The sequence below is a fragment of the Pogoniulus pusillus genome, chromosome 3 (genome assembly GCF_015220805.1).
Source record: "Pogoniulus pusillus isolate bPogPus1 chromosome 3, bPogPus1.pri, whole genome shotgun sequence".
Taxonomy (NCBI): Eukaryota; Metazoa; Chordata; class Aves; order Piciformes; family Lybiidae; genus Pogoniulus; species Pogoniulus pusillus.
The window spans coordinates 24,430,726-24,458,031 of NC_087266.1; the positions used below are offsets into that span (position 1 = coordinate 24,430,726).

The window sequence follows — 27,306 nt, forward strand, 5'->3', positions numbered from 1 at the left end:
TCAGAAGAAACCAGTAAAGTGAACTTTATTTTAAAGCTCCTTAAAAAGCTTCACAATAACACTAACAGAATTAGCATTTCCTTCATTTTATGTACCCCACATGAAAAAAATGTATTGTTTAGCAAGAGATGAAACATAAGCGTTTCTGCATGCTACTAACACATTTCATCATCTTATTACCTGCTAAGTGCTTTGGACTGCAACCATCAAGAACCTTGGAACAGAAGGATTTCTTCTGGAGTCCTTATGAATGGGATGGACACCAGCTTTTTACTGACATACCCAAATAGATGTCCAGATGAAAGAAAAACTACCTTGGCATCTACAAATGCCTACGAAGGTTTCAGTTACAACCTTTTGAAGGAGCTGTGTATTTTAGAGCAAGGGCTTCTTTTCATCTTTAGTGATGCAAATGGTTAAATACTGCACAGAAGCTTAGTATGAACTCACAATTCCACAGGAATCTGAAAGTTACCAAGGCAATTTTCCTTTTAGGATAGTCATGACCAACACTATTACTGTTCTTCCTCCCGTAACACAACATATCCCAGACAAATCTTGGAGAAAAAGAAATATAAATAGTTCCCAAAACAATGCATTCCCATCCCCATACCACATACAACAGCAAAAATATCTTCTGTCATGGGATGAATCAATCAATCTGCTGCTAGTGCAGTGGGTTTAGTCCAAGTCCATGTTAATGGTGTTCTGATCATTTGGGTGACACTCGCCATTTTGCTGAGGCAGCTCAGAACTTTTGTCATCTTCTCCCATGTCTTCAGTTTTATAATCACCTCGTTCATTCAAGGGGTTTTCCTCCTTAGGAGAGTCAACTTTTGGTTTAGGTTGTGTCACCACAGGTTCACATACATTGTTTAGCTCCTAGAAGAAAGGGAGATGATGTAATGAGACTACAATTATATATGTATAAAGGACACAACAGCTTCACTAACGTGAAGAGATTTATGTCCAGAAGACAAGACATGAAAAGTCAATAAGCTCCACCACATCCTGATGGATCTCACAGGATCACAGCAGGTTAGGGTTTGGAAGGGACCTGTGGGGATCTTTGAGTCTGACTTCCCTGCCAGAGCAGGGCCATAGATTCTAGCACAGGTCACACAGGAACACATCCAGTCAGGGCTGGAAAGTCTCCAGAGAAGGAGGCTCCACAACCTCCCTGGGGAGCCTCTTCCAGTGCTCTGTCACTCATACTGCAAAGTTCTTCCTCATGTTGAGGTGGAACTTCCTGTGCTGCAATTTCCATCCATTGCCCCATGTCCTATCCCAGGGCAGAGGCTATCCCTGTCCCTTCCTTCCTGACTCCCAGCCATCAGATATTGATAGACATTTATCAGTTTTGGGACATTTCTAAGAGACTTCCCAACCTTCTAAGAGACTTCCCAACCTTCTAAGAGACTTCCCAACCTTCTAAGAGACTTCCCAACCACTGGCCTATTACCCATTGCTGGTTATACAGACTGGGAGTGATGAAGCAACTACAACAATAATTTAAGAAAGACTTCAGAGCTTTGGGGAGGTTACTTGAGGTCTTGGGAGCACAAGTGGTGTTTTTCTCAATCCCTCTAATGACAGGATCTCCTTGTGTTCATAATTTCTAACTACCTATATTAAGAACACAGGAGCAGCAAGATGAAACTGAAAGAGGAAAGGGCACAGGTATCAGTCTAGCTTTAGCATTAGCCTCTGAAATTAGTTTATGATATTTACCTGTAGCTTTGCCTTAATTTCACTGGATCGCACAGCAGGATCTTGATCTAAGGTCTTCTTAGCCTGTGCACTCACAGCATTATTCATCCACTCTACTACTTCACTAACACACTTCTCTACTTTCATCATTTCCATTTCATCAATATGGATGTATTTCTCATCCTGCAAACATATTAGTAGTATCAAGTCATGCCAACAATTCATTTCAATTTACAACTTAGGATCTTTATTGACTTTTGAAACAAATACAAGTCAGTAACGAGTCACATCTGTTAGAGCAAGAGACAACTAATTCAGATGTCAAAAAACCCTTCCTTTGCCCAATTATCAAACAAGAAATCTAGTTCTCATAAGAAATAGAGGCTTTGCAAACAGGTCACATTACACGCAACATTCCTAACAAGGCTGCTAACAAAAATCCCCTCCCTCCTGCAGAGTCTCAACATGGGACCAAGGTAGTTTAGACAGAAGAGAGAAGAATCAGAGTTGTTAAATTTTAGTTTCTGGGAGAAGGGCCTACCCAGCAATCCATGATTTTAATTAAGAATTCTAAATATGAATTAAAGTCTTAAATGTAATAGTTTCAATTATATCAGTCTTGTCAAGGCTGTGTAATACTAAGGAATGACTTCCCTTAATGACCATTCTGTTATCTGTCTCTGTGAGAACCTGTTTCTGATGCAAATGTCAAACTGAAACTAGCTGGAGTGTTGTGAGCTGCCCTATTAAAACTCATTAGTTTAAACTAAAGGAGTATATTTTCAAAAGCAGGAATGCTTATCAAGAAAGTCATCTCCAAGTACCAACAGAAAAGAAAACCAAAAACCCCACAAATCCAGACATTTGTATTGAATAACGCTGGCTATTTTCACAGAATCATAGCATCAACCAGATTGGAAGAGACCTCCAAGATCATCCACTCTAACCTAGCACCCAGCCCTATCCAGTCAACTAGATCATGGCACTAAGTGCCTCAGCCAGGCTTTCCTTGAACACCTTCAAGGATGGTGACTCCACCACCTCCCTGGGCAGCCCATTCCAATGGCAAATCACTCTCTCTAGCAACAACTTCCTCCTAACATCCAGCCTATACCTCCCCTAGCACAACTTGAGACTGTGTCCCCTTGTTCTATTGCTGGATGTCTGGGAGAAGAGACCAATCCCCACCTGCCTACAACCTCCCTTCAGGTAGTTGTAGACAGCAATGAGGTCACCCCTGAGCCTCCTCTTTTCCAGGCTAAACAACCCCAGCTCCCTCAACCTCTCCTCATAGGGTTTATGTTCCAGGCCGCTCACCAGCTTTGTTGACCTTCTCTGGACATGTTCTAGCACCTCAACATCTCTCTTGAATTGAGGGGCCCAGAACTGGACACAGCACTCAAGGTGTGCCCTGACCAGTGCTAAGTACAGGGGAAGAATAACCTCCCTTGTCCTACTGGCCACACTGTTCCTGATGCAGGCCAGGATGCCATTGGCTCTCTTGGCCACCTGGGCATACTGCTGGCTCATCTTCAGCTACTCTCTACCAGTACCCCCAGGTCCCTTTCCTCTTGGCTGCTCTCCAGCCACTCAGACCCCAGCCTGTAGCGCTGCTTGGGGTTGTTGTGGCCAAACTGCAGAACCCTGCACTTGGCCTTGTTAAATGTCATCTCATTGGCCTCTGCCCACCCATCCTGCCTGTCTAGGTCCCTCTGCAGGGCTCTCCTACCCTCCAACAGAAGTTTTTTAGTTTATCCTGAGCAGCTTTTACACTAATGCTTCTCATCACAGCAAATTTCTTGTTCCCAAAACAAATGGAAGAGGAGACTTCTAAAAAACCAAAAAAACAAGTCGATCTAACTTTTTGAAGATCAACCCCAGTCTAAGCCACTCTTTAAGTGTGTCCTTTCCTTTTGACCTGAAAGCATCCAGAAGTATCAAGCAAATCAATAGAAGACATGGAGGTTGTTTTTTTTAATACTGGGAAATATCCATGACACCAAATTTCTAACCAATTAGAGTAGACTGCAGCTCATCTGAGAATGAATTTGAAGCTTCTGCCTGCTGGTGACCCTCAGTGAAACACTACATGGTAACAAGAAAGGTACTTTGAGGCCACTTACTTGATTCCTGAATTCTCCAGCTATTGCAGCATAATACTGGAGCCTGTGTCTCAATTCTTCTAACAGCTTTGGTCGTTCTTCTGCTTCTTGATAGCGCATTGCAATCGGTGTTCCTAATTTCTAGAAAAAGCAATTCCTAAGCATTATGTGATTCATTATTGTTCATTAACACTGTTCTGTATTATGTTCTACAAATTTTGCAGTTGGGGCATACTAACAGACCTACCTTTAAATCCTCCAATTTGTCTACATACACCTGCTTAGCTTCATCTTCACCCTCTTCATACAGCCACCCTTCCGTCTCCGTGAGGAGTGCAGAGAATCCCTGCAGGTCCTACGTGTCAATATAATTTAACATGTCAGACAACTAAACGTGCACCAATTGACTGTGCTTGCCTTGCAGTACCAGGACACTGGCAAATACACATAGTAATTCCTAGCCTACTACATAAAAATTACATTTCCACTACAGCTTTTGTGTAATTAAGTCACTAAACCACAAACCTACAACACGGGTAGCATCCACAGCCTTTTGTCCTTGATTAGGCCAATGCCTGGGACGTGACTTTAATTCATCATTTTGGTTATGGTTTTAATTACACGGAGAAAAGCTATTTTAAGGGCCATTACTATTTGCTAATTCTGGATCAGTCCCAGTCATCATTCAAATAATTACATGTTTCAGCTGCAAGAAAGCTTGACCAAGGAATACAAAAGAGGTATTTGGTATCAGTGTTTTCAGAGAACCTCCCGAAGCCATAGCCTACCTTTTCACACACAAACTTTTCATATGGTCCAGACAACTTGTCCCTGAACTCATACACATATTCTTCTACTGCATTCTTCGCATCATTTCTTTCTTTCTCCAGTTTATCTTGCATAATCATCTTTCCCTGTATAACCACAGAAAATTTTAACAACAAATAATTATGTTCAAGCAACATTTTACAAAGCATAGGTCCTGTAAAATAGAGTAATCTGAGGCCTTGGCTGATGTAACTGGTGGCACTCTCACTGCTATGCAGTGGACCCAACTGAAGAAAAGGGTTGCAATTCTCTAGATTCTAACAGTTTGAACTAATCTGTGATGTCTTTCCATGGACCAGTGCTCTGATACTACTGCTATGAACAACACTTCAATCTTTCTAATTAATATTTGTCAGTTGTGTTAAATCTGAATGGTATATTAGCTCTCTGTGAATTGCTTGAATCCACACTCCAGGGTTACAGTGAAAGATCAGAGGCTGCTTTAAAAAGCAGGTAAATGGTTAATAACTGTTATCAAGAAAGCAGTCTAAACCACACTAACTCACCTCTGTTTCAATATACATATTGAGGAGATCTTTTCCTAACTGCCAAACCAAGTTAGCTTCAATAGGTAGTTCCACATTCTTCACTTTTATTTTGGGTTTTTTAGCTTCAGGAGGCTGATCACCTTTCCTCTCATTTGTCTAAGTTGGAGAGAAGAAAAATAAGATCACTTTCTTCTTAGGAAGTAGCACTATGATTAAAGAAACATTCACAAGAGAAACATGCAGAGATCTGTGCTCTTTCAGAATCTTCAAAATATACTTGAGGCTCTTCCCTTTCAGGAATTCCACCTCCTATCCTAGACTATTTCATGGACATTAAGTACCAAGTGACAGAAAGGACATTTCTCAGATACATGGCGTATTCGCAGGTTTTCTAGAAGTGCCCATCTGTCACTTAGCACTTCACCAGTGATGCTGACAGTGCTAAAATTAATCCAAAACATTTTTCATCTTATATAGATGACAGAGCAAACTGCTAGCAGTATCATGCAGGCACGTGTTTTTCACATAGATTATTTCCTCTTATGCTTATGAATTCCTGATCCCTACTTCTCTCATCAGGCTTATTAAGATTGGCCTTTAACAGCTGTTAAATTGAAATATCTGCAACTCAAACTAACTGTACAATACTGCACAAAGACAAGGAAGGGATAGCAAGATTCCTTGCAGGAATTCTTTTGCAAACTCTGTATGAAAATTATCATGAGATATATACATTATTTTTCACAACAGAAAAGATCAAAATGAAGAAGGTTCCAAGTATCATGTTCCTTATTTTTTCCTGGAATATGTTACCATTTTAAAAGCCACCATTATAGAGCATAATACTTTCAACAGAGTTAAAGGGTCACTCACTTTCTTGACATCTGGGATTTTGTTTTCTTCAGAGGGAGGTTCTGATGAAGGGGGAGACTGTGACGTTTGCTGACCATCGGTTTGTACCTGGGACTGTGTTCCAGCCTCACTGTTCACTTGCTGGATATTTTTCTGAAATGAAAGCCCAGGCACAAAGGATGTAGAAGGCATGTGCACTTGTATTTAATGTCAGTTATAGGGCACCTCAATTCTAATGCACATACTGTACCAAGTGCCCTACAAAGCATTCTGTGCACAGGCAGAAACACACACGCTTTAACTAACAGAGATACAAACTAGGTCCAAGTTCAGAAGGACACCATGAAAATGCTACCAGCGCCAGCATAATACTCATCTGCGTGTGTGTGCATGCTGCCACTTTCCCTTAACAAAAAGTGGCTTTTAATTTATTGAGGTGTAGCTTTTAAGGTGTTTTTTCCCCCCTCAGAAAACTATTAAAACATCAAGTACACCATAATGATGCCATACTGCTCCCCAGTGTTCCCCTCCCCTACAACGCTGCAGAAAGCAATCCAGCCTTCCCTTTCAAAAAAGTCTTAAAAAACCCTTCAATAATATGAAGTCTTGAACACAAATCCTTTTAACACATGAATGACTAATCCAAACCAAGTTTTGCTGTTTGGAACAGTTTGAGAACTATAGCAGCTGTAAATAGCCCCATACTCAAGCAACCCACCTGCTGTTATTTGGCACTTCACCCAATAATTGATTTGGAAATCCTCACTTTCAAGATATGCACATTTCCTCCTGGTATTACAACATCTTATTTACTGACATCTCCAAATTAACCTTGCTTTGCTTTTGTGGAAGAAGACATTTTCCTTCCAGAGTATGCGACAGCAGAACACAATCACATCGACAAAGACATTCGCTCCCAAGAAAAGTCAACTTACATCACTTGAGATTTCAATAGGCCTCTGGTCCTGAGATTCCACTTCAGGCTCAACCACAACATCTTCACTCTCTTCACTTTTAACTGGTTCTACCATAGATGCAGTGGACACGCTAAAAATGCCGTGAGTATTGACCCGGACTTTCACTTTGACTTTAGATTTCTCTCCATCTTTCTGGGCTGCCACATTCTGGATAACATACCTACCTAAAACCAAAAGAATCAACACTCAAACAGTGGATTCAAATAGGCAATATTACAGAGCCAGGAAAACCTTCCCAGTGACGCATTTTCTAAGCAGCTGATGAAGCCTTTGTGCTAATCTCATGGTCCCCCACAAATGAAATGAGTACTAGAAAAAACAAAGCATGCTACTTTTCAGCTACCTTCACCTCAAAAGAGCAATAAAAGAACATTTTCCTTCATCATCTTGGATCTGTTAGTAACAGAAAGTAATTATTAAGGGTAAAAAGCTCACTGCCCCTTACTATCTGTGATGCTATAGTGGGATGATAGAAAACTAGACAAAGATTAATGCCAATGGTAAGTGGTGTATCTTTTTAATGAGTTACCACTCAACATACAAACTCTTTCTGAAAGTGTTCCTATCAGCTTCTAACAGCCATGTAAGGCTGCCATGTAATTGTTTGTAATGCATGTAATAGTTTCACTATGTTCATTTAAAGACAGACAATTAGTTTAAACAGTAAACAAAGAACCACATCTCCTTGACATTAAGAGCAAACGTTTTTCCTGCACACTACATGTTTGTATGCGTATCACCAAAACAGCGACATGGAGATTGAGATGTCTGTACAGGCACACAGTACACAGTCACTGCTTCCATTGCAGGCAGAATATAAACATGTTCTCACACACCCATCTAAACCGTTAGCAGGCAAACTTTTACAGGCTAAAGAATGGAATCATCCTCTCTCATAAAACCAAGAATATTGCAGTTGTGATCTGTCCTCCCTTTTGGTAGCCTCATCACAACTACTGGCTCACCTGCTAGGACTGTTTAACAATTCTGTTCTGAGTAGAGTCAATCAGCAAGTGAGTCAAAATCAGACTGATTTTTAGTTCTGTTCTTGTCAGTTTGCAAAACAGCAGTTAAATACCTCCTCATCTGTTAAAGCCACGTAAAGTGAACACTTACAACCTTCACTGCCAGTCTCTATGGTATGAGTTAATATGAAAGGAAGTCTGTGTCTTCTGTGACTATGAAATACTATATTGGTTTCTAAAGTGTAACATTTCAACCTCTAGGTGAAACAACTCTAACAGGTATTTACTCTACTTTGAAGCAGCTTATGTTTGCTGTCAGATTAAGAGGTTTTGAAATCGTTTTAGTGTGTTGGGTATTAGCTGAAATTTTGGAAAATCAGATGCAGATGCTTTTGCTCTCTCTTTATATATACTCCCACCTACTTAAGGACTATTTATAAAACTTATCTTTAATGCTACAGTTCTGGCAATACTGTATTTTAAGTGCATTGTTAACCAACAGAACAGCTGTATATCAAATACTTCGACAAGATGTGTCACTTCTACTACTCCTCATTTCTAACAAATCAAATCAATTACTTGATAAGCAATAATAGCTTTATCTTAACTTTACATGCAAACATACATTTGTGTTCTTTGAACTCTAGAGCCATTATTTAATTGGCCTGTCTTTGCCATCACAATCTTTTTCTAACTGCACTGTAAACTCTTCTTAAGTGTCACTCTCAATGTTGTCATTAGTCAAAAAAGAGATAAGAGATCTACTTGTAAATGTTACCTGGAAGATTTAAATCAATACTGTAGTCTTGTAGCTGCCACTATGTCAGGCTGCCTTGATTAAAACTTATTCAGCATTGTCAAATGCAGGAAATACAGGAAAAGCACCAACTACTCAAAACAAGGTTAAGTTTTGTATCTGCAGGGAATACTTTGCAACTATTTCCAGCTTGCTTTACTGATAAGCAGAAAATAAGATTTTGGAAGATTTTAAGTTATATTTTGCAGTGATAGCCTCATTCTAGTCGTAGGCATTGGGCTGCAGTTTCCCAATCTTTCTCCACGGGACTGGGGAAACTTCAGAAGCTAGGGAAATAATTCAAATCCAGCTACCTAGGAAATTGGAGAATTCAAGTTCTTCAGACACAAACTCTAAATATGTACGTCATATAAACATATTGCAATGCAAAACAGTTACAGAACTGATTTAAAATCAAAGAACACATGATAACACCATTTCCAGGACAATTACTTACCAATTTTTGACTCAGGATACGGGACTCCATTAGGATCAGAATAAAAAGCTTCTAACTCAAACGGACCTTTCCTATAAAATGTAAGGACCTTGGAGAACGGTGCTGCATGATTTCTGCTGAAGACCTCATGAACCCTATAATTAAGAGAAAAATATCACTTTCAGCAGAGTACTTGAGCTGAAAGGGTCAGGATCGAGGGTCAGAACTCCTCAGAGAAACATGACCATGTTTTGATACATTTACACTTCTGAACAATTGCAAAGAGAGATATTTCACTACTATGCAGGAAGGAAAAAAGCATGCTGTTTGGCACTGTCATGGCAAATTGCCACCTTACACTAATTCTGAGTTTCAGAAGCAAGAAGTTTAGATGTAGGTGACACCTCAGTGACAGGCTATCGGCAGACCTCCAAAGCTTGTTTTCTACAAAGATATTATTCTGAGCTTGGAATAGCATAATTTAAATCAGAATTTGCATCCTTCCTCAGTCAGTCTCAAAAGGCTGATTATAGTCCTGTTAATTCCTTACTCATTTACTTTCTGTGGCTTACTTGAGAGCCCTGACACCAGCTTATTACTCATTCCACAACATGACAGAAACCAGTTTTATTTTATATTCTTCCTGTAGGGATCTGCCAGTTATCATACCATTACAATTCTGATTTCCAACTGAGTTTTGTCTCCTAACTATGGAAAGGTCTCATCTAAATGTGAGAAAATAAGAGCGTCACCTATGAAACCACAGGTTGCCTCAGAAGCAGTGGACAGAATAATTAGGTTCCACATCTTCACCAAAGACAGACGACAAAGAATGCTAAATTACAAAGAATGAGAAAAGTATGAGCAGGTCCAACTAGAACTGTAAAATTCCCAAAAGCTGAATTCAGACTTCTTTGCAACCTAGAGAGCAACTGCATTTCTGACATGTACGGTTCAGTTAGTAACGAGGAGGTCAGTCTTGGGATGCTGCAATTGCAAAGTTTCTGTTACAAAACTAAGATTTAAATCCTTGCTTCTTTTTCCAGCCAGACAAATGAATTCACGTAAACTCATTATATTTACACAGAGCATAATGTTCCTACTTAAACAAGAATCCAGACAGGTGTTAAGAACATCTTGAGTAAGAATAGGCCAGAAAGGGAAGCGGAATGAGGATCCAGCAGTTTTTCTAGTTCATTTTGTATTCTAAAACCTGGCAACCAAGTAAGGGCAACGCAAAAAGATAGTGCTTGGGAGTTTATTCAGTTGTCTTTTTTTCTAGCACATCAAGAAGTTATGGTTACAATTTGAATGCAGTACCACCTCTGGAACACAGCATATAGGTTTTTTTTGCATCAGAGTGCCAAGACTCTAACTTAAATACAACCAAGAACATTAGCCTTGAAGCTAAAAGTCTTGTAGAACTGTAGTTTTAAGCTACCTACCCTTCAGTGTCCTCTGCCTCTGTGTTCCATAACAGAGATATTGGGAATGGTGTAGCATCTGTCACAGAGAACTCTCTCACTTTAAAAGCTGGAGAAAGAATTGCACACTGAAAGAAAACAGACATGCATTAGATTTGGCCTAACTGATCTACTCAACTTGCTCTCAAGACAGCTAAGAATCCTGAAGCAAGAGAATTGTGCTGACATTACTAAAAACAAAGCTAGGCAAATTACTTGATTTCAATGGAGTATAAGAAAACATAGATCCACAAAGAAGTGTTTATGTTCTCTGGGTTAGCAGGATTTTTGGACTTAAGGCTTACCACAGCTCGCAAAAACAGGTAGTCTAAATGAATAGCAATTCTGGGGTCCCTGGCTCAAAGACAGGGAAGTACTTGAGAGGTTATAACAAAGGGCTACAAAGATAATTAGGGAACTAGAACATGTGTCTTAGGAAGAAAGGCTGAGGGACTCGGGGCCTTGTAGTCTGGAGAATAGTGAAGCAGGATTTATCAATGCTTGTAACTACTTGTGCTAGTTTGAAACAAGCTAGAATGTTTTGGTAAAAGAACTAGATAACGGGCAGTGAAATGAAAACAATTGATGTCAACTTCTCTCACAGTTTTGCTGAGAGCTCTGGGAAGAAGAAGAAAACTTTCTCCATTTTGCTTCACTTCTGCCTTTGCCTTCAGACCTGGTCACATCTCATTAACCCTGCTCCTACTAACCTTGCTCCCTAACCTCTTGGCTGCACCTCTCTTCTTCCTGAGAACTGGGGTAAGGTTGAGAGGGGCCGGGGGAGGTGTTGGGGTGGTTTGAGAGCTCCTCCTGGGGACTCAGGTTTCTGGGAGGGGAGTTGTGCTTTTGTATTGTTTATCCTTTGTATATTTCTGTATATAATTGTATATAACTGTATATAGTGTAAATAGCTGCTTGTAAATTCTGCTAGCTGTAAATAAATTGCTTCATCTATATTCCCAGGGTCCGTCTGAGTTAGCTGGGGCAAATACAAAGTGTGGGGGGGCGGGGTAACCCCCAAACCATCACACTACTTAAAACATGGGCTACCATGCAGAGCCCAGCAATGAGACACAAGATAATGGCCACAGACTTGGACATAGGAAGTTCCATCTAAACATGAGGAGGAACTTCAGAACATTTAGGGTGTTGGAGCACTGTAACAGGCTGTCCAAAGAGGTGGTGGAGTCTTGTGTCTCTGGAGTCATTTGAAGCCTACCTGGATGCCATCTGTGCAGCCTGCTATAGGGTCAGCCTGCTCTGGCAGAGGGGTGGGGCATTTAACTAGATCTCCAGAGGTCACTTCCAACTCCTATCATTCTATGATTCTCTAATTGTAAAGAACAGAAGTGCTGTATTATTTAGTCATAAAATGAACTGGTGTTTACTCTATGGGTCCTCCTTTCCTTGAAGAGAACTGATTGATAGCAATGGAAAAAAATCAGCAAGATGGGATGAAGAAACAAGTAAAAAAGGGTGAAGCAAGTAAAAGGAAAAAGGAAAAAGGAGCAGTTTGCTGTAAAATTTAGTTCATTAGTTGTAAACGAAAAATGTGAGGGAAGACAGAAGTCAATCATGTTGATGGAAAGCTGGATACCAGAAAATGCAAGATTGGAGTGTTTTGGGCTTCTTACACACTTAAATTAAAAATATCTATTCTCTCAGCTTGATGAGGTCTTAGATTTCTCTCATTATAGATCTCTAGATTCTGTTCTCTTGAAGAGTGAACTGCCTACAGAATACACCCAGAATCAGCACTTTCAGTGAAGTACTGGACCAGAGAAGTACTCTGAACTTCTTAAACAGCATAGACCCATTAGAAAATCCAATGAACATGTATGATCCCTTGTGTACTTTAAAATGGACCACTTCTGACAGTCTTAATTACTTGGCTAATTCTTCTCAGAAGTGCTCTCAAGAAATATAGCCCTCAAAAAGTACTCCCAGTACTGTACCTGCAGAGCACAGCCCCTAGCTATGGCTTCATCAGCATTCAGTGTTGTACTGACATCCTTGCCAAAGAATTTAGCAATCCTCTCTTTGACGGCAGGAATGCGGGTTGCTCCTCCCACAATCTCTACAGCAGTTACATCTTCAACCTTCAGTTGTGTTTGTTCCATCAATGAAAGCAGAGGCATCTCTATCCTCTGCAGCAGGTCAGCACACAGCTCTTCAAATTGTGACCTAAGGAAAATAACAGTTACCTAAAGAGCACCTTCACCACCGCTAAAATGTCCTGTTATTCCTGTCTCCAAGGCAGTGATGACCAAGTCTGTAAACTACAAAGAGACTTAAAAGATACAGCCCTGTAACTAAGCTGAGTGACAACCATACATAAGACAGTATATGAACAGCTGCTTATAGACTTTTCTACATGGCCATCAATATAGTGAAATAAGACAAAGCTATTGCTTGGGCAGGAGCTATACATTTGCCTCTCAGCAGAGGCTACAGAATGGAATATAGAAGCCGCTGTGATTTCCTTAACTATGAAAAGTTGCTGCCTAAATAATGGAAGGAAGAAAAACAACAACCCACCATTTTCTTGGCAGTAATTACAGTACTAACAGTGGATACAAACTAATTTGTGCCTGTGAGCGTGGCAAGAAGAGACACTGACACACACAAACTTCATTTACGCTGAAGTAAATTCCTCTTAAGAGCTATTTCAACCCTCCTTAAGCATCATTTCTGCCCTCAGTTCCTCTGCCACTGCCCACAGAACAGTAAGCACAGAAAAAAAAGGGAACAAAGCTTCAATTGTTGCTACCTTTAGAGCAGTATGGAATTTAAGTTACCTAAAATACATGGGAGGCCTAAATATGTAACCACCTTGCCAGATCTGCTTTGCATGCATCAATTTATGGCTTTTAGAAAGTGTCATTCTACAAAAAGAAGCCAAGCTTCTTATGCATGCATTATTACACTGAAACGTTGCTCAGGTAGCTGAACACTACATTTCACAGCCTTAGTTATCTTAGCATTACAAAAAAAGACATGGCTGTTCAGAACTTGCATTTCCTTTTTCCAACATGGAAAGAAACACTTAAGAGATATGGCCAAAGCAACCACCTCTCTTTTACCAAACTCACCTGTTCATTTTTCCAGACACATCAGTATCATTCATGAAACACTCTATATTTAGGGGGATGTCTGTGCTATTTGAACTCATTAGTTTCTTCAGCTTCTCACATTCCTGATACAGACGAAGAAGAGCTCGAACTTTTGTTTTTGGATCCAGTTTGTACTTTGATTTTATTTCTGCACAGAAATAATCTACTAGCTTTCCATCAAAGTTTCTTCCGCCCAGGAAAGGGTCAAATGCTGTGCCCAGGACCTGAATTGAAAGAACACAGTACTTAGTCTTACACTCAGCAAAAACAAAATGGAAGAGTAGTCTTCCAATATCAGCAAGCCTTTCCTTCAAAATAGGTTGGGGACAAGTTAGCTTATCTTACCATGCATCAGCCAAAAATGACTGAACTTTTACAGTGGAAGTTTAGACTAAGTAAAAAGGTGGCAATCCTAAGCACTTGCAATTTTAATCTGTACATACTTTCATTTAGACAAAATAAGTTATAGCAGTCCTACTGTTTATCTTACATTGGCCTATTGCAAGCCATTTTTAGCCTCTACTTGAAACCACCCTTATAAAAATGAAGGACAGCATTAAAAAAAGAGAAAACTTCACCTTTTGACACATTGCCATTTCCTATGCTTTAAACTGTTCCACAATGTTGAAACCAAGGCAGGTTTCTATAAATTCATCAACAGCAAAAGGAGCACTAGAGAAGATCTCCATCCCCTATTGAATGCAGAGGGAAACCTAATGACTAAGGATGAGGAGACAGCTGAGGTGCTCAATGCCTACTTTGCCTCAGTCTTTAGCACTGCATCCAGCAGTGCCCTGGGCACCCATCCTCATGAAGTAGGAGTCAGGGAGGGGAATCGGAACAAGGACATCACAATAAATGAGGAAGTGGTCACTGACCTGCTGCAACACTTAGACATACAGAAGTCTGTGCAGCCAGACTGGCTGCACCCAAGAGTGCTGAGGGAGTTGGCAGATGTGCTCACCAAGGCACTTTCCATTACTTACCAAAAGTCCTGCCTAACTGGGCAGAGGTGCCAGCAGACTGGAGGCTAGCAAATGCAACACCTATCTACAAGAAGGACAGAAAGGAAGGCGCAGGAAACTACAGACCTGATAGTCTAATCTTGGTACCAGGGAAGGTCATGGAGGTAATTTCAAATGCCATCATATGTCATATACACAACCACCAAATGTGCATGGGTTTATGAGGGGCAGGTCCTGCCTGATCCCTGATCTCCTGCTCCTGACAAGATAACCCAGCTACTGGATGAGGAAAGTCTGTTGATGTTGTATTCCTAGACTTTGGGAAAACCTTTGATACTGTCCCTCACAGAATTCTTGTGGACAAATTTGCTACTCATGGCTTGGATGAGCACACTGTCTCCTGGACAAAGCACTAGCTGAACAGGAGGGCTCAGAGAGTGGTGGTCAATGGATTTCAATCCAGTTGGCAGCCAGTCACTGGTGGTGTTCCTCAGGGGTCTGTGTTTGGACCACTTCTTTTCAACATCCTTATTGATGGCCTTGATTTGGGCATGGAGAGTGTCATCAATAAGTTTGCAGATGACACCAAGTCAGGTGGCAGTGTTGATCTGAATGAGGGTGGAGAGGCTCTTCAGAGGGACTTGGATAGGCTAGATCAATGGGCCAACATTAATGGGATGAGTTTCAACAAAGCCAAATGGCAGGTCCTGCACTCAGGTCACAACTCCAAGCAATGCTACAGGCTTGGGGCAGTGTGGATGGAAAGCTGCCTGGCAAAAGGCTGTAAGACAGGCAGCTGAAGATGAGCCAGCAGTGTGCCCAGGCAGCCTAGGCCAACAGCATCCTGGCTTGGATAAAACATGCTGTTGTCAGCAGGAGTAGAGGTGATCGTCCCCTTCTTCTCAGCTTTGGTGAGGCCACACCTTGAGTACCTGCTCAGTTTAGGGCACTGCAATACAAGAGAGATGTGGAAGTGCTGGAGTGGGTCCAGAGCAGGGCAACAAAGCTGGTGAAGGGACTAAGAGAATAAATCTTATGAGGAGTGACTGAAGGAACTGGGGCTGTTTAGTCTGAAAGAGAGGAGGCTGCGGAAGACCTCATTGCTGTTTACAACAACTTGAAAGGACACTGGGGTGAGGCTGGTCTCTTCTCACAGGTAATTGGAGACAGAACAAGGGGAAATGGCCTCAAGCTGAGACTGGGTAGGTTTAGACTGGACATTAAGAAAAAGTTTTTTACAGAGAGAGTGGCCAGGCACCGGAATGAGCTGCGAGGGGGTGGTGGAGTCACCAACCCTGGATGTGTTTAAGGGTCATTTGGATGATGTGGTGCTTAGGGATATGGTTTAAGGTCGGACTTGATGATCCTGAGGGTCATTTCCAACAGGGTATTTGATTCTAATGTCTCATCAACTCCTTCATTTTCATTTAATCTTAGTACCTTTAGCTTACTCTTGTTGAATGCACAGGCTGATACTTGAAACGCAGAATGTCCCATATCAACAAACACAACTATCCGTGGCTTCTCCTCAGGAGCTGGAAGGTCTTGCTTATAAATTCCGTAATTGAGAGCCACTGCAAAACAAGTGTCAGATATTACCAATGCTATCTCTAGTTGAGTGTCCAACTTCATGGCATCACTTCTCTCTGAATATTAAGGTATGGAATCAAGAGCAGCAAGACAAATCCAGACATACACCTATGTGAGCTCTTACCTACATGGAAGCTTGATTCCATTAATACAGAATCTGAGAAGTGTAGTATCTTTTCTCAGACACACATATGCTCTGTAACCATGCAAAACTAAGAAGCAACAACTCTGGCTGAGGGTTTTTTACTTTCATCAGTTTATTAACAACTCATTACTTTTTGCTTTGCATCGTTCTCAAAATACAGCTTACCTTTACAGTAAAACCCAAATCCAGTTTTCTATTTACAGGTACTATCACCTAGGCACTAAGCTATTGCCTCAGAATTGTACAGTCAACAGAGGCTGCAAAAGGGAAGAATCTCAGTCTGTGCAGAGTTACCAGGCAAGGACAATTTCTGAAGTGCATCAAAAACATAAACCAGAAGCTGAACAGGTAAACATAAGATGAAATCAAAGGGCAGAACACACTTCTGCTGCAGCATTCACTCTGGGTGGACAGCAATGTCAAATCCAGGCAAGAGGCTGATGCAGTTACTGAAGAGAAGATAAAATCCTATAGCCTTGGCTACATGGCTACGCAGGAAAGGCTGAGATTTCAGCATGAAATAGCATTTGAATATGACAAAAAAAATCCCAAGATGAAGATACCAAACAGGGTACAAAAGAGATTATCAGGTAAGTGAAGTAGAGCATCACAGAAGGTGGCAATGAAAGCCAGGAATACATGCTCTGAAGAGCAATGTTTTAGTCACACTGACACACTCTCACTTTAGGAGGACATCAATTCCCTCTGTCCTATCAAAGGCAGTAGCTCCACACCATCTGGAACAAAGACAGCCAAGTTTCCCACTGATCAGAGACTTGAGATTTATGGATTCTGGTTTCTAATGAAGTTCCCCTGCAGCTGGGGCACTCACTCTCATTTGTGTTGATTCTTTGGTGTCTATAACAACCCAACAGCAGCATTTATTAATCTCTCTCAGTCAGTCATTAAGACTGATTAATTAAAAACACAAACTGTGGTAAAAATGAGGTAAAACTTCACTGTGGTCAATTAAAAAATACAAACTTATTTCATTAAACATATATGTTCTATCCCTGAGACCCAGATTTGACTGAAATTGTGTACTGGTCTGTTCATTGACAACATTTTTAGGTCTGATCAGACTGAACACATAACCCTTTTTCCCCCAAGCTAAAAATAAATCTGTGAACAGAACCTGACAAATAGCAGCAGAATTTGTCTTTTGTTAAAAACAAAACAAAAATCCTTATTTCTCTTTTCTCCCTTGCTACTCCTTCATAAAATAAAATACAGTCTAGTTGGTATGTATCAAACATGCCCCCCAAGGGCATTCTCCCCAAGTGAACTCTTCCCTACTTAACTCACTCATGTGGGCAGTAGGAACACATAAGTAATTGTTCTTCTTGCACAGAACTATACTTCCCGACCTATACTTCCCAACCCATTCCCCGAGAAAACAAGAGCAGCTATTACACCCTTTAAAAATATGAAACAAAGGCTCTTGAATACAAGTAGAAAATGCAGAAAGACAGAGTTAAAATGCTTGTTTTAAGAAAGACTGAATAATTTTGGGGTTCTATACTCACAGTTTTGAACAGATGAGCAAAGAGATTAATTACCTTCTGTATGTGTGTATGTTTTGAAACCACAATTACAGTGACAAAAGCTCAAGCTATTACTAAGTGTTGATATTTAACCAAGAACCCTACTTCAAAAGGGCCTAATTCCTGCAACGGTACAATGAAAGGTTTCTTCCACAAAATCTGGAGAGTTATCTAAATGGACAAGTAATTTAGGCACACATGCTGACTCCCAAGTAAGTACTCCAGGAGGTAAAAACCACTGAAGCTTCATTTCCACCCCTTCAGACAGAAGACATTGAAATGAATGACTGTAGAGGAGGAGGCTCAGGGGTGACCTCACTGCTGTCTACAACTACCTGAAGGGACATTGTAGCCAGGTGGGAGTTGGTCTCTTCTCCCAGGCAACCAGCAACAGAACAAGAGGACACAGTCTCAAGTTGTGCTGAGGTAGGTATAGGCTGGATGTTAGGAGGAAGTTCTTGCCAGAGAGAGTGATTGGCATTGGAATGGGCTGCCCAGGGAGGTGGTGGAGGCACCATCCCTTGAGGTCTTCAAGAAAAGCCTGGATGAGGCACTTAGTGCCATGGTCTAGTTGACTGGATAGCGCTGGGGGATAGGTTGGACTGGATGATCCTGGAGGTCTCTTCCAACCTGATTGATTCTATGAGTCTAAGAGAAGCACAGTAATTTTTTAGAACACTGACGTGTTATGCCTGATTTTTTTTCCCAAGTTAGTCCTGTTTCTTAACTGCACACTACCACAACTTTCCTTTGGAGAAACTGCTACTTCACTCTACTCACCTGCTGTCATGTCATTCATTAATCTAAGACAATTCAGTCCAACAATCTGAGCTGCATCCAGAAGAGACCTCCTTTCAGCATCTGTGAAAAATGATGGAACCTAAAGAACACAGGTGAGAGTGAGAAGTTAATTCCAGAAAATGAGACATCACATTGTCTACTTGAAAATATTCATTCAAAACCTGTATCTAATCCTCACCCTTGAGGAAGACACCTGCTTAACACAAATCTTTTAACATGCAACTATTATACTGTATCAAGACTTTAAACATTCTGTTTAATCAAGCTGAGACAGAATTAAATGATCATCAGGTTGTTTATATGAGCATACACTAGCAAGAAACAAATGATTTATTTGTATCCAGATGGCAAGAACTTGAATTACTGGTGAAAAATATGAAACTGGGTATTACTGAGACAGAGACACAGAATAATCTTAATCACAATTAGCTGATATACTTCTGCCCAAAAAAAGGTTAAGAGGCAGGGGTGGGGGAAGTACAGCAATATTATAGATGTGAGGATATAAAGAGATATTGAATAAACAGGATCTGTTTTTGTCACAATTATTTGAGGCAAGAAGTCTTAAAAGATTATGAAGGAATGCTGTTGAAAATTTGCTTTGGATCTCTAGCTTTGGTGCTAGGAAGTGACCTCTGATGTCTTCAGGGACAGAAACTACACCATTAGAAGATACTACCTTTACAGGTATTGACTGGAGAACAAACTCTTCTAATAATAACAGAACTAAATATTCCTAGATGCAACATGAGACAGACTTGTTCAAAGAGTCATTGAGAACACAGAGGCAGATGTTATTTTAGACACAGGCTTTGCAATGGAGTGATTGTTCTTTTTCTGAGGTCACTTTCTCTGGAGTCATAAATTGAAGCAAAACCAACAAAACAAAACCAACAAAGAACACCCAACAAAACCCCCAAACACTTACTGAGATGAACACAGACATGACAGAAACTAAAGTTTTTGGCTGGCAGAGGGCAAACTCTGATAAAAAAACCCATCTTTAAGAAGTCATCAGTATGCCTAGTCACAGAAACAAGTTGAAGCAGAAGGGTATCTACCTGCCTCCCAGAAATGTTCTGGGTCTGAAAGTTCAGACACGTCTTAAAAAATGAGTTCATGAAGTGGGTCAAGGTCTGGAATATGGAGGTGGTGCTGGAACTTCTTTAAGTCAAAAAGCTCTAAAGCTAGTTAGGATTAATTCCTTTGTATGTGCTTATACAGTGTTCTTTTTTACTCTACATGAATAGAAGCAAAATGGCCTCAATAGCTGAAGTTAAAAGACATACTGTTCCTGCACACTACAATTACTTACAGAAATAACGCAGTCTGTTACTGGCTTCTTCAGGTTACTCTCTGCAGTCTCCTTTAATTTAGTCAATAGCATAGCTGAAATCTGTTCCACACTGAAGATATGCTCCTCATCCATGTACATAACCTGAACAGAAGAAACAGGTAAAATAAGTCAACTATTTCAGTGGCAGAGGGAAAAGAATTAAATTTGGGTTTTTTTGCACACTGCTAACTAACACATTATCAATCATGACATGCTTAACTATTTCATTATAGAACTTCAAGTGAAGTATTCAAGTACCTATCAACCTCAAATCTCAAACAGAAAATCCATCTCTTCTTTTGCTTGAATTGTGAGAATTCTCCTAACGTACAACCTCTTTTGTAATCTATTCATTACCTAGGCCTGAAGTTTTGAGCCACCAGCACAAGGTATGAAGAAAACTGGGAAAACAGCCCTAAGATAGGATCTTCATTAGTAAAACAGCATTGCCTGTTATGACAACAAGGCTTTAATACCAGTGTTTTTATATACATCTGTAAATTAATATAATGTTATTAACTGAACCTATCCTAAGAAGGGTTGGTATTGCATCAGCAACTCCCTGAAATAGAAACAAGTCTCAAAGTTGGTACAATCTGGTTTTGAACATCTATTGCAAGTAACTCATATGGAGTGGTCCAGCGAAGACACGTCATTCATTTAAAGCACTTATTCTAAAGCGTTCTTACTGCTTTAAACAGAATTTGTAACCACATAACTAGACCATTGCAAAACAGTCCCCTTAGGAGTGACAAAAAGGTTAATACTTTGAAGTAAAATGGTATGACCCTGTAATTATCCCAGCAGTTTTTCTGATGGGATGTTTGAGGTGGATGTGCAATTTGCCACAGGGAAGCTCACATTTCAGCAATTACTTGCAAATGAGCCTTAATTTGACAGTTAACATCCATTATTGAATGATGAAGCTGCCTATTCATATACAGAAGCTCTTCTTTAACTAAAAGGTTAAAGAAAACCTTTGGATAATTAAATTAACTGTGTATTTTCACAACTTGGAGCTAAAATTAAAACTGCTGAGTGTAGCTATAACCACCAAAAACACACAGTAAGTTTACCTTTACTCCAACTCCACCATTCTTCATAGGAACCAGACCATAGCTCAACTTTTCTTTTTCCTTCTGAACAAAAGGATCATTAAATGCACGGCCATGAAATCTCTTGAAGTTAGATACTGTGTTGTGGGCATGAGTAATTTGCTGTAAAGAAATAACAAGGCATTTAGCAATCCACTCTTAAATCTACCTGCAATGTTCAGTGCTATTCTGTATGCCCTTAAATTATCAATCAATTTTTAAGACAACTGCTCACTTGCTTGTCACATTTGTTTCTGTAACACCTGTAATCACTATCTGGTAATTGATATGGCACTATCTGGTACTTGAGGCACTTAGTGCCATGGTCTAGTTGATTGGGTGATAGGTTTGGCTGGATGATCTTGGAGTTCTCTTCCAACCTGGTTGATTCTAACTCATTACTACAGAAGATCATACAAGTCAGAAACAGAGATACTTATGTTAAATATTCTAAGCATTATAAAAGTATCTCTAAAGCCATGAAGCAATCAGGCAAGCAGTAACAGCATCTACTGTGCCTTCTACTTTATTAATCTAATTTAGGCAGAATCCAAGCAATTAAAGATAGGAGCCACCTTCACAAGCAGTACTAAGACTTGTAAATAGGCACTGCAATCCTTGTCATTTCACCTCCAGATGTTCATTTTAAACTACCTGACATTAAGCAGAAACAACTGTGCTTGCAGATACCAAGTTTCAAGCTGGTTAAGTCTTCCCATATATTTCAATACTTTTATTTCCCCTGCTGAGACAGATTTAAAAACCATGTAATTTCCCTATTTATGTTCACCTAGCAGCCACACAAATTCTTGCACCAGACCAAAGAAAGATACACAGCAGAGACAACAGCAAGAATTAAGACTTTTTTTTGTAATGTCATCTTAGAAGTATATACTAAGCTACAGTGCAACCTGCCCACAGAACCAACTCACCTAGAGAAGCATTCTTCAGCAGAAATGTAAGAACAGAAATCAGACAACTAGGCTGGCCTAAAACACACTGCAAGCATTTCAGAGTAGTATGAATCCTATTCTCTTGGAAAGAAACTACAAGAGCACATTGTTCTCTCCAGAATAGATTCAGAGAGGCACCAAACGATTTCAAGTAAGTAACTGAAATGCTGATCATAATGAGTAAGATTTCTAGCACCCACTACTTCCAAAAGAATGCATCAGTTTCTTATTGCATGCAAAATTTTCCATCACAGAATTACAGAATCTGAGCTACACCTTACACTGGAAAGTATGCAATTGTGATAGTTCTGCAACAGAAAAGCTTCCTAAGAAAGAAGCTGGCTTTAGCCGTGCTGTTAGATTGTAACTTTCAGAATGCTCTGTGTGTGGTAAGAAAGATGTCACACCCAAATTTTGGGCTGGCAATCATCTCTAGTTTATTCTTACTGCCAAATAGTGCCCAGCAAATTATTAACAAGAGCACAGGACTACACAGGACAAAAATCATGCCAGAAACTACTCCAGTACTCCAATGCAATAGAGTATTTAGGTTCACGCATTCAAGACTGTTTCCCACCTTGGATTCTTTTATTTGCATAGCCCTAACACCAGAGTACTTGAAAGCTATGTAATTCACAGCTGTATTGCTAAAGAACACGGATGCAAAAATTAGGACCATGGAGTGGACAGAAGCACAAACACTCTGGTAGCTGTTATAGCCTAATTTAGAATTAATCTCAGAGCCTTTTCTAAGAGAACAATCCTAAGATATTTTTAGAGTAATTGTATGTCATTAGGTCTGCAGCATGTTTTAATATCTTCCTGCTTAGTCACAATTAAGAAAGCTGAGAATTATGGTGTGTTAAGTAACATACTGTTCTCATCTCTAATGCTACCAGACTTAGCTAAAGGAAACAAATTCTCAGAAAACTTGCTCCAACAGCTCCTCAAGCATTAAAGAGATTATGAGCTCTTTCACACACAGTCACACTGCAGAAGTCACCAGTCAAGAAATGTTTTGCTTTCTTTCTCTTTCCCCCTCTCGCTTTGTGGGTTACTTGGTGGTTGTTTGTTGTTTCTGGTTGGCTGTTGCTGTTTTTTTTAAGACCCTCATTCAAATAACAGGGGTCATTTTATTTCTTAAGTACCTACTGCACCCACACACAAACTACAACTCTGGACTGTTCACATCAAGAAACTTCTACATTTACACAAGTAACAATAGAACTCAATCTCTGTAACCAGCCCCACCAGACTACTTAGGGCAGAAGTAAAATCATAAAACATTTCAGAGCATTTAAGTGCCACATTCCTTTCCTTCTGATAAAAACACTTCATTTCAACTGCTAGGACAACCAAACACCAAAAACTCAAATTAGTAACATCTGTCTGAAGGCAGCTGAAGTCACAGGTGTTCATCACTGCAAACACAGGCTTTGAAACTGCAATTTGAGAGACAGAATCTGCTTCACTTTTCACTTACTTCAGATTTTCAAAAAGCGGTTTCTGGAACAATCTAACAAAACTGAAACACTTGAGAGTACACAGATCAGATCGCTTGCTGTTTTGAGTAACAACTCACTTTTGGCACGATGATGAATCATAGTAGTTTCCACCCTGAAATTTTAAAAGCTATGCTAAAATAGCATTTAAGGAAAAAACACAACCATAGGAATTTATTTTATTGCTCCAAATGTTAACCTGTAACTGAAAGTGTGGTCGGGAGCACGTAACCTATTTGCATGTCTTGCCCATTCAAAATTAAGAGGGGAGCTATTACAGAGCAAAATAAAGTCTCCTTTAGTGCACTCACCATGGAAACCCACTGCAGTCCCTTTACCACATGAGAGATCTGCACAGGCCAGTGGAGGCTGCACACTTGTTCTCCACTAGCAGCAGTTATGTAACATCCCAGAGTACAATACCTAAAGATTTCCTTTAACCATTACATTTAGTTATTCTAACATTCCAGAATTAAGCTCTCCTTCTAGACTAATAATACTAATGAAAAAAAAAAATCACAAGGAAGAAAAATAAAACCACAAACCAAAAAACCCCACAGAAACGACACAATCCCCCCTCCATAACAAAGCAAACCCCCAAAACTAAAGACTTAAACCTTCAAAAATATATTTACAGCTCTTAGTGAAACCAAAGGTAGCAAGTTAGCTAAACAGCTTTACAAATTTGAGCCAAGGTTTCCCTTTGAATCTAATGTTAAGAAACTAAACACAGTATTTATAAATATATTCATTCAAGTACAAGAAAAAAACCTACATACAACCATTAGGAGAAGAAACTTGATGACCTGAAAAACTTAAAAAAAACCCACAGATGGTCAACTGCAAAAAAATTATCAGTGAAAGAGGCCATTATCACTTTAGCAGAAATATCCTGCATCTCTCTGAAGAAAGCATAGCAGCATAGTGCAGTATTTCTACAATCAAAGGCTTGATAAAGCAAAACAAGTTATTTGGTTTTAACCATAGCCAGTCAACTCTCTTTACACTCACTGGTACTTTTAACAGTTTGCACTGTCCGATTCACAGCTATGTATTGATGCCAAGAAATAACCTACCTGGTTTTTAGCCGAGACACCAATAGCTCTGTTTTTGGATCCAAATGAAACTACCGATCTGAAAAGAACAACAGGCTAATTAATTAGGTACTGACAATAAACGCGACTGAAGACTGCCGTGGGTTCACGTTCTACGACAGCAAATGAAGTAGCCAAGTCTTCCAGCTCACAGTGAAACACTACAGTAAGATGCTTATCCACCTTACAGCCGTGTCTTGAATCCAGGACTTTCCCCAGTGATTCATCTAAACAGTTAAACACAGTTAGCACAATTAAGAGCTCGTACCCAGCCTATCCATTCGCGTTTGGCTGCTCATAACTTTGCATGTTAACTCCTGCTTGAGCCTGAGGCTTTCTGTAGCTGACTTCTGACGAGCACGGAATCGGCTCTGGAACAGCTCTGAGGCTACCGCAACCCAGCGTGCGCCAGTCTTGTCCCCGTGTCCCATTTAAACCAAGCTGTCCCGAGAGGGAGTCCCGCTATAACTGCTGGCTTTCCATACCCGCCTCACCACAAGCCAAGAAGCCTCCCTCTCCACCGCGAGCTGGCCCCGATTTCCAAGCCAGCGCCCACAGGATACGTCCCCACTCGTCTCGGGGGGTGAACACTGTGGCTCGCAGCGGACCTCTGACCCGGCCCTGGGTGACCCCGCTGCGGCACACTTGTCCCCCACGCCTCAGTAGCCTCTCCAGGGCCCATGAAGAGGCGGCGAGTAGCGGGGTGCGCACCGGTCCTACTCCGTATATTCCCACACATCCCACCCACGCAAAAAATGTCCAGCACCGGCGCCTCTAGCCTACGAGAGATTCTACCATCCCCCGCTCCCCCGCGTTTCTCACTCACGGCGTGCACCGGTCGCTGAACTCGTTGGCGACAGTCTCGATGCCACCAGCCCGCGCCACGGCGATGTAGCAGCTCTGGAAGCCCAGGTCAAAACCCACCACGGCCATCGCCGCGCCGCTGGGGGGAGGCTCCTACTCTACCCTGCTCTTACTCGGCTCGCCCGATCCCGGCGCTGCGGCCACCGGCCCCAGTACCGCGCGCACAGCGGCTCGGTGTGCAGACGGGATGGGAGGGGAGCGGAGCCGGCGCCGCCGCTTTAAATATTACAATGAGACGAAGTTTCCAGAAGCTGCGGCAACCACTCACCGGTTCCACGTGCGGCTTCCGCTTCCGCCTTCGGCGGCGTTCTCGAACAATTCCTGCCAATCAGCGGCACCGGCGCCCGGTGATGAGGCCCGTTCTCATGGCGACCGCGGACGCCGCCGACTCGGCAGGGGGGCGGGGCGGGGCGGGGCGGAGCGGGGCGGGGCGGGGCGGGGAGGGCAAGGGAGCTGCAGGCAGTGCCAGAGCCGGCGGGGCAGGGGCGGCGCCGAGCCGAGCAGGAACGGCGGTAGGGGCGGGAAGCGCACGGGCGCGGTGTGTGTCTGACACTCGCCTGGTGGTGGCTATGGAATGGCATCTCCGGGTGTCCTTGGGGCTGTCTGCAGCGCGCCTCCCTGCTTTCTTCGCTTTCCTGTTAATCTTCGGCTTAGCCCTCCCGAGAGGGCGCGGGGTTTGCTCCCGCACGGGAGTTGCCTGGAAGCGGTCACGGAGTTGGGCGGCGTGGGCGTGCTGGGGGAGGGGGAGAGGGGACTGCGTAGAGGCCTCTGTCAAGAAGAGTGGTTGAGGGCACACTCCGTGAGGGCGCCGAGGCCTAGGTGAAGTGCTGCGCATGACCCTCTGTGGCTCTCGCCAGCTGCTTTGCCCGCAGCAGGGCGGAACGATCCTGAGTGTAGCCATGGCGGCCTGGGTGAAGCGACCCGGAAGCCGCCGCGCGTTCGCGCCGCGGAAGGAGCAGAGTGGCGGGGGCTGTGTGAGGGGGCTGTATGAGGAGCCTTTTGGGACAGAGGTGAGGTGCAGCAGTACTCAGCTCTTGCAGTGTGTTACTCAGCTCAACTGGTTCAGGGAACTTACAGCTTGCAAAACCCACGTGTGTGGGATAAAGGAATATAAGCAGCTATCCGTGGCAATATCCTTACTTCACTGGTAAACTCCTCTGTGGAGTCGGCTATCACATGGTTACAGGTGTCTCCCCACTGTGCTATTTGGGATGCTGCTCGACCTGTCAAAAAGTAATGGCACATATTCAATAGGTGAATGCTACTGATCACTTGCTTCCCTTAAAAGGACTTAAACCTTAGCACAGTGCCACAATTTGGTGTAATATAAATGCCCTGTTGCTTCCTAGCTGTTTGTTCCTGACCCCATCCCCTGTTGTGCCCCAATGCCCTTAACCTTTTGAATTCCATATGGAGATAGGCAGTTACACGGATCATAACAACTTTTGTTGTCAGTGGTACATTTCTTAGATGCTGCCCTTCTGGTCCTGGCTATTAAAGAAAGTGAAGAGGGATGGTAGTATTCAGAATCCAGAGTGTTCCAGTGTAGAATTAGCAAAATAGCAGTATTTACTGCAGCTGTCTTTCTAGATAACGGTGCATAAGGAATCTTATCTCTGCTAAAGCTTTGCGTCAGATTTAATTTACATTCAGTTCCATGTTGGACCTTGACCTCTCATGACTATATA

At 41.6% G+C, this 27,306-nt stretch overlaps 1 protein-coding gene across 3 annotated transcripts; it reads right to left on the reverse strand.

Annotated features, from left to right (window-relative positions):
• HSPH1 (heat shock protein family H (Hsp110) member 1) lies at window positions 1-25,865 on the reverse strand. Of its 3 annotated transcripts, XM_064172687.1 has the most exons (18): window positions 25,581-25,859; window positions 24,737-24,794; window positions 21,188-21,328; window positions 20,091-20,213; window positions 18,755-18,854; window positions 16,136-16,269; window positions 13,710-13,954; window positions 12,573-12,801; window positions 10,600-10,706; window positions 9,176-9,309; window positions 6,916-7,121; window positions 6,002-6,133; window positions 5,147-5,284; window positions 4,601-4,726; window positions 4,060-4,167; window positions 3,834-3,953; window positions 1,732-1,893; window positions 1-882 (listed from the first exon to the last, which is right to left on the reverse strand). In XM_064172687.1, exons 1-18 carry the CDS (start codon window positions 25,685-25,687, stop codon window positions 682-684), a joined length of 2,571 nt encoding a protein of 856 aa, XP_064028757.1. In that variant the 5' UTR covers window positions 25,688-25,859; the 3' UTR covers window positions 1-681. The 3 variants fall into 3 exon arrangements, with proteins under 3 accessions (XP_064028757.1, XP_064028768.1, XP_064028779.1); XM_064172698.1 differs by lacking the exon at window positions 6,002-6,133 and having other exon boundaries at window positions 25,581-25,860; XM_064172709.1 differs by lacking the exon at window positions 1-882 and having other exon boundaries at window positions 1,803-1,893; window positions 3,834-3,969; window positions 25,581-25,865.
• Between the last annotated feature and the right edge of the window lie 1,441 nt (window positions 25,866-27,306).